The following is a 13146-nucleotide window of genomic DNA, read 5'->3' on the forward strand; positions in this document are numbered from 1 at the left end:
AATGTGCATGCTACCATGCTGCAAGAATCCAAGATAATCTGATTAGAAATAAAGAAACTTTGATTATGAAATAGTTTTACAGTGTTTAATGTATCTTGTGAATGTATTTATTCTGGCTGGTGACTTTGAAGTGTTTTTATGCACACATATAGTTTGTGTTTGAAGTCAGTGATGATGGCGTCTGAGAGGTTTGAGCAGCAGTTTTTTGATGCAGTAATTTCTCCTCCAATCAGAAAAGTGCTTCGTGTATTTAACTGAATATTCCTCATTTCGATTTAGTTTGAAGCAGCATATGTCATGTCGAAAAGACTTTTTTGTATTCATCAGTTTTCCACAAAAGGCGGTGAACACAATTTATATAATCCTGCATCTCTCGAGCTGCTATAAAACCTGCAGTAATCTGCTGCTTTTCACACACTGAGCACTTGCTTAAATTCTGCACAATAATCGACACATAACAAATCTGCTTTGCTATATCCAGAATATGCAATCCTGGCAGGGAGAAGTTCAGTGTTCATAGCTGTTTTCAGCTGCCTGGAGATGGGGCCAACTGAACAAAGACAGTATTTCACTGTGGCCTGACAGGCAGCTGCGAAAGTATTTACAACCTTACTGCAATGCGGCAAAATGGACCCTGCAAGACAGACACAAGTAGAAGCCTGAGAAAATGAGATGGGGTTCAGCCAGTGTTGTTAATTTGACTATGCACATAGCTTACATATTCTACATGTGTTTGTTGTCTGTAATTAAGTGGAAACTGACCGCAGGCCTCCACACATTTTAACAGATTGCAGTTTCCACGGACTGGATGTGGTTTCCCCTTTTCACTCTTATTTAAATCACCCGCAGAAATGTCTTCTGGTCACATAACAGACAGCCTTTGTAAACAAATGTTTCTTAATAACAAGCCGTAGGGAATCTAACAAGGTACAATAAGCTGTGTTTGTATAATACTTTCATTTTCTTATTTATATATTTATGTGTGCATATATATATATAATTTTTTTTCGTTAGTTGGGTGAATTGATTCATTCATTTATATGTTTTCATTGTTATCAAAAGCAACACGTTTATTTCCCTTCAAGTGCGTTACTATGAATAATATGATCAACAGTGAAAAATATACCAATCTAAGCATGGCATCCAGTTTCATGGTCAGTCTTTATAACCAATTTAATTGCCCAAACCAAGGGAGACAAATATGCAAAAGGATTATATGATTCTTGATGTGACTAATCCAATTTAATCTGTTTAAGGAAGGTGAAAATATCTTGAATCAAGGCTCATCAGTCAACTATAGCGTCAAAAAACATTTAGTCCAACAAAATGTTAAAATAATCTCATTTGCTTTTGAAAAAAGTGCACTTCATGCAGCCTTCTTGCACACCTGTGTCACTAGTTTTATGATATAAACTATGGGATTGGATGAAATAACTTGTTTGCATAGATGGACACTTTTTGCAGTGGAAAAAGGGGGAGACCGTCTAAAGCCAGCAGAAGGCGCTGTTGCCCAACAGTCAGCCTCTCTGCTCCCATCCAGCAGCAGGTTCCTGGACTCTGTGATTGGCTGAGACACGTGGTCACATGATCTAGCTCGTTTTTGAAAGTGCTTTTGGGGGAGTCGTGAGTAAGAAAAGTCACCCTTTTTAGGCTGCTGCAGCTGTAATAAGCTAAGTGAGGCAACACATGAGATGAGATACTCGTTTTTTTATTACCGAGGGATGTTTATGTGTTTGCGTTCTGTACAAACCACATGAAGTGTATCACAGAGCACCAGCAGAAAGACAAACTGTTGTTTATTCTCATTTATTTATCTTGTACAGCCAACACAATGGACACTTTGCAACCACTTCAGTTTAAGATGCTTTAATGACAGCAGCAGCTTCAACGTTTTCTCTTGAGAGCTTCTTGAGAACTGTAGTTACAAAAAGAGGTGTAGCTGAAAGTAAAATTGCTAGATTTAATTACTAGGTAATAAAAAAAAATATATGACTATATATGACAACTTAGCAGCTAATATGTTCTCAAACAGTAGGATCAATGTAGGGACCTGCTTCTTCTCAAACACCCTGGAGGCCAAACAGGATATTTTTGCCCTCAAATCATCCACAGGGAAATAACCTTTTTATGGGACATGCATGTAAAAAAAAAAAAAAAAAAGTGACAAGCCTCTGATTTGATGCCCTCCCCTTTTATTGTACCTGCCCCACAGTAGCAGCCACTCAAACCTCAACATCATCTGCTCTGTCCAGTTTGGACAGAAAAGGAGAGGAGGAGCAAAAAAGAAAAAAAATGCTGTGCGCTCTGGGATTGGCCCGGATAAATGAATGACATCAGTCTTACTGTGGCAGGTTCACTGGGGATTTAAAAAAAATGTATTTGAGCACAGATCATTGATGCATGTATCATGTTTTTGTTAACACTTTAGAGGTCAAACGGCTTCAGCAAAATGCATTGAAATGAATTAAAACTATTGACTAATTTAACTTTAGAAAAGGCCATAAAGCAGTCTGAGAATATTAGTTCTAGTGAGCACAGACACAGTTATTAAGAGTGTCATACTTTGTTACTGGTTGACTGACTGAAATATGCACATTACTACAATGCCAACATAAAATAAAATCTATTTTTTATCTTGTCCAAGTGCACCTCTGTTCCCATTTCAACCATGACACTGTTACAGCCTCCCAGCTCCCTCATTCCTACGACTTTTCCTTAATGCACAGCAGCGTAATCGGCGTTATTGAGTAAGTGCAACTTTCAGGGTTATTTATGGGCCTGCGCGGTGTTGTGAATGGCTGCGAGGAAACACGTGATGCCATTAAAGTTTGTTTTATGGCCTGGGACTTGACAAGCCAAAATATAATTCTCATTGTGTATTAGTAAGACGGTCCAGATGGGTTGGAATAGAGCTTCAATTGGCGGGGAGCTGTACCAGGCGGACTTTTCCTTCGTGGATGCGTTTGTTCCGTGGTGCGCCATGTGTTGCGGTCTCTGTGGTAAGCTGCGTTTTATCAATTGCTGGAGCTATGGGCGTGTGATGTCACAGACTAGTATATGCTGTTTCCTGCCTCTAAAAGCGGCAGCAGAGTGTGTGCTCGGGCCAGAGATAGTTATGATGATGTGCTGCTGTGAGGGTTCTCTTCTGTTACACTGCTTGGTATTGGTTTTGGGTATAACGACCTTTTAAGGCTCAATCGGTGCGTTTTTTTTGGATGGTGTTATTGAACTTGCTGGTCTGATTGGCTGCTGTGTGATTGGGTTAGCTGATAGCATTGGGCTGCTTATTTGCCTGGAGACGGACAATTAAACCTGCGGTCACCAGACTCATCTTTTTTCCGAGATTATTGGAGAATTTGGTGAATTATTCTAAAAGGCCTAATTAAAACAATACGAGTTCTTTTTCCATCACAAATCTGCTGTTTTCAGTTGTATCCGTCAGTTAGAATTTCATACATTATTAGTTTAACAGTATAAGATGTTTTTTTATCCATACTGGTATGAGTTTACCACAGGAAACTACAATAACAGCTGTTTTCTATTTTTCACATGATGTGGCCTATAGTCACTATAGGCCTAATGCATATCCTCTGTAGGCCTTATGTGCTTAATTTCCTCAGTCGTTCCTAGAAATGAAACCTAATAATCATAAAATGTTTTTTTAATATAAATTCGACGGATTGGGATGATTAAATCTTTATTTTCTATTGTTGTCAGTCAAAAAAGAAAACGCGCCCTGACTTCGCCCGAAAATGAGATTAAATAGGCCTTCTGTTTTCTGCTGCTCACACGCTCAGTTTTAGAGCTTTTTGGTGGAAAAAGCTCCTAAAATGTAATGAAAAAAAGACTGAAGCTGAACCAGTTGGGCTTTCAGTTAACACAAGCAGCCAGGAAACGCTGACTTTATCATTCTTTTGTTGTGTATCTCGGCTTTGACCCGTCTGAAGGACTAGCAGGGCAAGGTGAAAGGCAGGTCAGGCTGTCTAACAAATACTGAAATGTGAAATGCATTTTTACTGATTCTGTTGTGTGACTTTTACCTGCAGCCAGAACGAATATTTTGCTGTTTTTTTATTTATTTATTTGCAGAGTAGAGATGATGGCTGCTTTATGACAAAGTCTGTATACGAAAAGCTTCATTTTCAATTTTATTCTCATGTTACTTTACAGTGTAGTTCAACCTGAAAATGTTGAAATGCAGCCAAAATATGACATTATATCAAACCACTTCACACATCATCCAGTAAATAACCAGCAGGTAAAAATGTTCACATGTTTATTTCTTATCAAAGAAGAAATCATCTTTATTTCAGGCTTTTCCCGAACTGAAATGTGTCAAATGTTGGCCACTGTGCTTTAAGAAAAAAAAAACCCACAACAACAAAACAAATGTCCCATGAAATAAAACCTGAGATTATAATTTCATCATTTTAATCTGACTGAAATCGATTCAAAGCGTCACGCAGGTCCCATAAGAATTTCTGGCTGATGTAACACACTGAAATTATATTTCTGCCTGATTTTGGCCCACATATTTTGATAATAACTAATATTAATATAATTTGGTTTCATTCCCGGGGTGCCTCTGTTCAGATATATATAAAAAGCAGCCATTCACAGCCTTCACTCATTTGTAAAGGCTATTTCAGAAGGATTTGCAGTGGCTGCCATGGTGGTGAGTTAATGGCTTACGAGGATTTGGTAAACTTTTGCACCCTTTGAGCTGTCAGCAGCAGCGAAAATAATTGAACTTTTTGATAACTTTGTAAATGATTTAGTTTGACCTCCGTGGCCTCGAGCCTCATCTTCTGGACATGTGGTGATAAGATCTTGAGTATTAGCCAGCTACTATCTAACTGGCTATCTGCTGATGAGTTTATATTTGGAAAAAAAAAGCGCCTATATTTTATTCTGAGCTGACAGTTTTAAAGATTATATTCTCTTAAAGAGGCTGTTTTGTTTGATTATGAACTTGGGACTGTGGTGGGTTGAAGAAGACCTGCCAGACTTACTGACTGATAATTCGTTCACTGTCTTTTTCTTGTCGTTTGCAGCTGAAATTGACAGCAATGCTCTGGGCAAAAAGACAGTTTAGCTCCTCTTTTTTTTTTTTTTTTTTTTGAGAAGCTGTGACAGACCTGACATTTGTATCTATTGTGTGACCAGTTGTGCTTTAAACCCGCACAACACAAAGCTCATAATAAACGATTGTAGCAGAGAAAATATTAATCCTACAGAGCAAAAAAAAAAAAGAATTTAAAAAATAGCTGAGCTTCCATAAAACAAGACATATCCGATTATAATGATTCTTCAGATCTGATGCATGCTTCTCATTTCCTTATGCAGCATTCATTCTGTGATATTTATATCTATACTGACTGTTACAAATAAATTACTGTGGTTATGAAGCTAAAAAAAGTGGGCAGTGTCGCTTCCCGTCGTCTATATATACCCTGTAGAACCGAATTTGTGTGATGAAACCAGAGTCACAGATTCGATTCTAGGGGAGTATATGGTCGATGAAAAAACTTCGATTTATTGACTTATTGCCATCTTGTTAGGCGTCTGGTTCCTGATGTGCTGTCAAGCGCTACAGTGACAGTGTTGATTTGTGCACGAGAGTAAATCTGACAACACCACATTCTTCATGAAGAGTGGAGCTTAGGCATGTTGAAACTCTATAGGGCTCAAAGGGGAATCTGATCCAAAATGTTACACATGGAAATCAACATAATTAGGAAAAAAAAGGAGGCTGTGTTTTCTATTTGGTGTTGGGATCAAATACATAAGTCACAGCACACACTCACAGCTGTAGCTTTTCTCTCCTGTGAGTCGTGTCTGTTCTTATTGATTCCCAGAGGCTGCTGCTGCTGGCCAATAGGCTCCTGAGACAGTTTTTTTTTTTTTTTTTTTTCAAAAGGGATGGGAGCAGATGAAGTGATGAGATTCGTGTAACTTTTGGATGACCCCTCCTTGACAAAGACAGTCTCCATCAATTGTCCTCAGTCATTATTCCCTGCTTTTATGCCAAGGGGCTTTTTGTATCTTTTGTTGGTTTCTCTGTTGAACACCATGCCTTCAAGTCAGAGCAGTGCCTCAGGAACTGATCTATTTTCACATCTGTTTGGATAAAACAACCACAAGTCTTCAGCTAGTGTTCCAATGTTCCTTTCTTTTATTTCTTTGAATTATTTTTACATCAATATAAGCTCAGAGGTTCAAGTCAGATGTTGTTGTGTGTATTTTTTCTTTTTATTTCAGCATGACTTTGTATTTTCCAAATGTGCATGCAAATGTTTGAGGGCGAAGTTTATTTATTCCACTAGAGTCTAATTTGGGTTTATCTTAAGTTAGATTAAATTGCCTTTAGTTGTATGTTTACCCGTTTATGGACCAGCATCACCTCTATTGGCCGATCTGGTCACATGGTTCGCTAACTTTATTCAGTTGACACCAAGTAGGAGGGCTTTATGGAGGGAGGAAAAAAAGACAACTCGAGAAAAATTAGTATTTTCTACCTTCAGAAATTAATGGCCATGAGTTCGTATATGGTGAACTCTAAGTATGTGGATCCTAAATTTCCTCCCTGCGAGGAATATTCACAAAATAACTATATACCTGAGCAGGGCTCGGACTACTTCAGTCCATCGCAGGACACAGACTTTCAGCATCCAGGGATCTACCCACGGTCAAACTACACGGAGCAGCCCTTCAGCTGCAACACTGTGCAGGACTCCACAGTGCAGCCACGGGGTCATGTGCACGAGAGACCCAGCCACCCGAGCCCCTTTAACGCACAGACTGAGCAGGGGCCCCCGGTCCAAGTGGCCGGACCCCGGACTTGTGGACAGCAGCAAAACACAAAGAGCCAAAATGGGATACAAGCCAAGCAGCCTGCAGTAGTTTACCCCTGGATGAAGAAAGTCCACGTAACAACTGGTAAGATTTGCTCTTATAATTCTCTCTTGGACCAGCTGAGACCTGTAGTTTAAAATCATTCAGTGTAATATTTATGGGAGTCTTTGAAAGGCCTCGCCAATTACACAAGTCATAAATTTTTATAGCTCAGGAAATAGGCCGCTAGGTGAGGTCCTCAAAGCTTCTGAAAACACATACTGACCGGTTGTAATGGTGCTTATATCTGCAGCAAATCTGCTGCATCTAAATTCAGCTGAAATCTGTCATTTATTCTCCTTCTCTCGCTTCCGTGTGAATTTCCTTAAAGTTTGAGCGCCCCGGGTAGACAAGACAGTCCTCATTGTATTGTTTTTGCTTGCAAGCTGCATTGGTCCATTTGGTGACTTTTTCTTTTTTCTTCTGGTTTGTTTTCTTTCTCCCAGTGAACCCGGATTACACAGGACCTGAGCCCAAACGGTCCAGAACAGCTTACACCCGGCAGCAGGTTTTGGAGCTTGAAAAGGAGTTTCATTTTAACAGGTACCTGACCAGGCGGCGACGGATTGAAATCGCCCACACGCTTTGTCTCTCCGAAAGGCAGATCAAAATCTGGTTTCAAAACAGACGGATGAAATGGAAGAAAGATCACAAACTACCCAACACCAAGGGCAGATCTACACCAGCCTCCAGCCATCTGCAAAGCCTCCAGAAGGATAACCAGACTGATATCACATCATTATAAGAGAGGAGGGGGTGTCATATCTTTAGAAATTAACTGTATATAAAAAAAGACACAGGTTGCATCTGACTTTTTGCATGGGCTGATGTCGTTTTTAGCCTTTTTTTTAATTATTATTTTTTTTATTATTATTATTTAACAAAAAAAATGACCCCAGCAGTGTTGACTCAAGGCTGAGTCAGAAAATCAATCAGTCTTTATAACTGAGAGGTTTGAAAGTTGAGCCTCTCTTGCTTGTTTTAATTTCCTCAAAGAGACACAAACTTCTTCTTTTTGGACGTTTACCCCCCCATCATCATCATCATCATCCCCCCTCTCTGCGGACATTTCATGGATTTAAACAAAGTGTCTCTGCTCTTCTCACGTGGATTCACGCTGCTTTTAAAGATTGAAATATCTTTATTCAAAAACAGGGAAGCCATTCGTTCAAATTACACACACACACACACACGAACACACACACACACACCAATAAATGTTGTTTCAGTTTTACTCTCATTGAAACTACATAATAAATGCACAATATAGGCTATATATACATATAAATATATACTTGAAAGAAACAGAACGCCAAACACAACTCAACCTCCTTTTCGTAAGTTGCAAATATCCCGTTGATTTTTTTTATATCAGTTACACGTTTCTTCGTGACTTGTATGTTTTAACTTATTTTGTACAATAAAGCTTTTAAAATTTTCTTAGCCTAAATGTTATTCCCAAAAATCAAGAACATTCCTGTGTGCATACTATTCCGAGTGCCCTTATAAATCTCTTTTGACATCTTTGTAAACAGTGTACATTTTAAGAGGCTCTCTCATGCCATCTGAAACTCTTTCATGAAAGATCATTTGTTCCTGCATGGCACCGAATTGGTATTGGATGTTTCTCATCGGAAATAATCAAATCCAGAATATTTAGGAGGATAATTGTTTATTTTCCTTGATATGATTTTTTTTTTGCGTCCTTATTTATTTGTTTAAAAATAAAAAAAAGTGTAAATTTTCGTAGCCTATAGCACACATACAAATTTAATTAAAACTATTCGTTGGACTTTTATTAATCTAAAATATGTTTGAACTCTTGTGCATTATTAGCATGGCTTTATGCAAAGTTTAGTCTTAGTTCATGTGGGAATCTTATCATTTTCCATTTACACCAAGCTTACCGAGGGGGGCTTTCACGTCACAAGACAGATATTTCTTGTTTTAAACCCTCATTGTCTTCGGACAAACAAAACAAAACAAAAAAAAAAGCCCAGAAGCTCCAACAGTTTCTTGGAGGTCTTCTCTCTCTCTGAAGTTTTCTCCATGAGAGGCTTGAAAAGGTATTTCAACCGAAGGTCGACAAAGCAGCAGTGGCAGGTTCATCCAGGGGACACATTTCAGCCGCGAGGACTGACCCCAACACCCCTGACCCGCCGGACAAGCAGCATTTTCTCTCCCAGGCGCTTCTCGCTTTGGTTCAGAGGGGTTTTCCACACTTAAAAAAAAAAAAAGAAAAGCTAAAGCATTCAAAGCAAGAGTCATTGCGTGGATTCAATAGTTTTACACGTGTTTTAACTGTATTTATATCCGGCGCAGCCCCCAGAAAGGTCCTGATATGTGCATTTGTCTCCTCATGTCAATATGCAATCTTTTTGGTTTTATTTTTGTACATGCTTTTTACCTTGTACTGTGCATTGAGATGTGAGAAGTATATTGGAAAAAAATAAAGATTTCTACTGACTATGCATTTAAAATGATTGCAGAAAGAAATTTGTCGCGAGATTTCTTCTTTACTTCACCCGAGAAACGTTTTAATTTTGAAGAAATTTACTCCCCTCTGCCAGCCGAGGCTTTGAAATATTCTCAAATCTAAAAAAAAAAAAAAAAAAAAAAAGAAAGAAAAAAAAATCCTTTTTATTATGTATGTTTATGTGGTTATTTGTTATTTCGGGTCATTGGTGTTGCGCCATTTACAAAAAGAATCACTTTTGGTGGGAAAAGCGAGTTTTTCTTCAGTGGTAACAAGCACGTGAAGCCACATGGAGCCTTTTTACCAAACATCCACAAATGCACCAAATGTGCGCTGCTTGGGTAAACTCAGTCTGTTCTCCTGTCAAGTATAAAAATCTAAGAGTATAAATTAGTTATTAGTGTAGAATAAGTGAAGTTTGTGTATAAAACTGATAAAGAACGAGTTTTTAACCTGGCGTGACTTAATTTTCAGCCATTAGCGCTTATCGAAAGGAACTCATGCTTTGCGTAAAAACATCCTCGTTGAAATTTTTAGGCTCATAATGAATCTTTTGAATTTTGTGCAGTGAAAATCTTGTTTGGGTTCTTAAAAGTGAGATATTTATTGCAAAATAGAGACACAAGTGGAGTTTACTGGCCCAGTGGGACTCAAAACTGAAATAAAAACTTGGTCAGAGGTGGTGGTCCTGCTCCAAAACCAAAGTACGCAACACTTAGTAGTTGCTGCTGTTTTAGCATGTGTGCACACATGAGAAAGACCACTTGGGTTATTATATGAAACCCCCTCGTGCATCACGAGTTATGCTTTTATTAGAGATGAACTTCTGCGATACTGACCCTCGACCCCCCTCCGCACTACACAATCAACTCTCATCCAAACAAAAATGGGCATTAACAGACATGTGGAAAGACAATCTACAGTCACACACTCAGCAATGTTTTCATCCCCGGTGACCACAATCTGATCCCCGCTGAGCGCGTGTGTCCCTGCAGGCGTGCACACGCGCTTATATATTTGTGTGCGCGCGAGTGTGTGTGTGTGTGTGTATGTGTGAAATACAAGCGTGTGTCATTTGGATTCAGAGAGAAGCTGAGACAAAGTGATGCTACCAATCCACCATCCTGCCATAAATGATCTGCACATAGATGCTGAAGAGAGGATGAGAGGGAGAGAGGGGGAGAGAGGGGGGGATGAGAGGAGTGGGGGAGGGGGAGATGGAGGGGGGGGGGGATTGGCACAATTGGACAACTAACCTACCTAATATACATTAGTCCTTTTGATTGCTATTCATTAATTATTATTTTAGAGCCATTTAATATCATAACCTGACTTGTCTGAACTCTTGGCCATAAAAACATCATTTGTATAAATATTTATCATAACATAGTTCTCACCAGCAATTATCAGGTCAGAGCAGCCTACTACACACCGTGCAGTGTGTAGCCACACTGACCTACATGTCTGAACAGCAATAAATGGGAGCCAAAGGCAGTGCCATTTTCAATGACACTGCACCCAGTGCAGGAATACAACGTCGTTGCTCTCCATCCGGCCATATTTGATTTCCAGCTGTTTTCGCAGAAGCCTCTCCGTGCCAGACAACCCCCCTAAGATATATTAAAGTGCGCTGTCTGCATTCAGAGATATAATCCAGAGACTATACCACTCCGCTCTCTATTCTCGACCACGTGATTGTCTAAATAATTAATGCAGCACGTCCCCCTAGAAACACGGCGTCGTCATTAATCGCAAGGACTCTATCAGACTTGAAAACTGAAGAGATCCCCCAAGAAAATAATATCCGATACCCGGCGCAACCGTAGCCCCGCACTTTAGCAACACATCCGAACCGATGGATGCTTGGGTAGGTAAATATTTCAGCATTTTTCATGTTGCCCGAGCTGGTAAATGACGATATCAAATGTCGTGATATTTTGATAAATTGCTCCCTTTGATGTGTGCGCTCTGAGCAGAATTTGTATCTGGCTAGTCGCTGTATGCACGTCTCTTATTTATATTTTTTTTTTAGCAAAGGCTGATTTTTTTTTTTGTTTTGTTGTGTATGTGTGTATGTGTGTGTGTGTATGTGTGTGTTTGCTGTTTACGCATGTATCTTGAAAAGGATTGATAGGATAAATCGTAAAAAGTAAAGGGCAGTGACATGTATTTATGGATGCTCGCTGTGAATAAATGCTCTGTCGGACAGTGGCCCCTGCACAGGGCCCACTGATTCCTTATTAACAGTCTAATTCTGATTTTTACTAATTTTGTCTAAAATTTTAAGAAATAACTACATATTTTTCCCAAATACACAACATTAAAATTATGACTTGTTGTGTTTTTGTTTGCTAATTAGAAATGAAGATATCTTTATAGAGGAGGTTTTCCAATATAAGAAAATTTATGTTCAGTTTTTGCTTTGGTTTACTGTCGATTTCTACTGTTTTATTGTTAATGAGGGAAGATTTGATGTTGATGTCTGACAGTCGTAGAAGTTCGGACAGGCTTGACAGTTCTGCCTCCTTGTAAATCATTCTCAGTAATTCCTGAAAGGGTGCGAGGCTGTTGGGGGGCCGGGCGAAAACTGTAAATCTTTCACTTTTATTACCCTCTGAACATATGCTGCGACGCTACCAGTCCTGAACCCCTTCTTCACTTCAAAGATAACCCACCGCTGAACCAGCCGACGGGTCTCTGCGGCTCCAAATCCCCCTCTTCACAACCCATCCTGCTTCCTCTCTCTCTCTCTCTCGGTGCATTTATTTATTGGCTATTAAACCAACAACAATATATGTTTTTATTTTCTGTGATAGATATTGAAAACAATGCAGGAGAAGACACGACCATCTCACTCTTTGTGTTTCAGCAGAGACAGACACAACAAACAAAAGATGATAATGTGGTTTATTTGAATACAATCCAGTCCCAGCTGGAAGAAAAAAAATAAGTAATAAATCATCTTAAAAATGCACATCCCACATCAAGGCAGCTACTGGGCGACTAAACAGTATTATTAACAAAAAAAATACTTGCATGTGTTGCGTTATAAGCCAACTTTACAGCTTTTCCTGTGATGTTCCTGATAGTTTCTATTTGTGAAAATCTCCAAAATGCTGATAAGCTTAAAGCTGCTGTAACATGTAAAATGCACAGATCATTTTTTACGCAAAACACACTGCAGATAATATAGCTTAACCCCTGCCCTGATAGAGCATGATAATGTGTAAATCTTTATTATTAACGCCGTAACAACAAGCATTTCAGCCTGTGTTTAAATGCTGAAATGCAGGCGAGTTGCAATGTAAGCAGGAGATGAAAAGAAAATAGGCAGTGCAACATTTTCACACAGTTCAGATGAGGAAATAAACGCCACCCTTTATCAAAATGGATTGGTGAGGTAAAGGCTTGGTTGAAGAAGAGAACAATCACGTGAACAAATATGCTTGTATCTTAAGGCAGCGCCTTTATTTGTCATCATAAAGCTTCCGAAACACCCCAAAAAATCCTGATGTTAGCTCCAAATCTGTATAGGCCTGTGCGTTTCTGAATGCATGTATGTTTCAATGGGTGATTGATTACCAGGGATTTTTTTTTCCAGGAATAAGGATACCTTGTTCGCTTTTTATTGGTAGTTGCATGCGAGTCCTTCCATTCTTTCGGGAATACTGTCTCCATTGGTATATGGAAATGTCTGAAAAACAGCAAGATCAGGTTTAGGACAGCATTGTCTACAGACAAAGGGTGAAGGATTTATTCTAGAGACTGCGTGGAAA

General features: G+C 39.1%; 1 protein-coding gene across 1 annotated transcript in view; it reads left to right on the plus strand.

The window, feature by feature from the left end:
- Positions 1-8361, plus strand: part of hoxd4a (homeobox D4a) — a 55618-nt gene extending 47257 nt beyond the window's left edge. Inside the window, exons 2-3 of the mRNA XM_042425681.1 lie at positions 5921-6939; positions 7341-8361. Of these exons, the coding sequence (XP_042281615.1) occupies positions 6471-6939; positions 7341-7639 (768 nt within the window). The 5' untranslated portion in view covers positions 5921-6470 and the 3' untranslated portion in view covers positions 7640-8361. The remainder of the gene's footprint in view (positions 1-5920; positions 6940-7340) is intronic.
- The last annotated feature ends 4785 nt before the right edge of the window (positions 8362-13146 follow it).

This window comes from Thunnus maccoyii, chromosome 11 (assembly GCF_910596095.1).
Source record: "Thunnus maccoyii chromosome 11, fThuMac1.1, whole genome shotgun sequence".
In the NCBI taxonomy this organism is placed as follows: Eukaryota; Metazoa; Chordata; class Actinopteri; order Scombriformes; family Scombridae; genus Thunnus; species Thunnus maccoyii.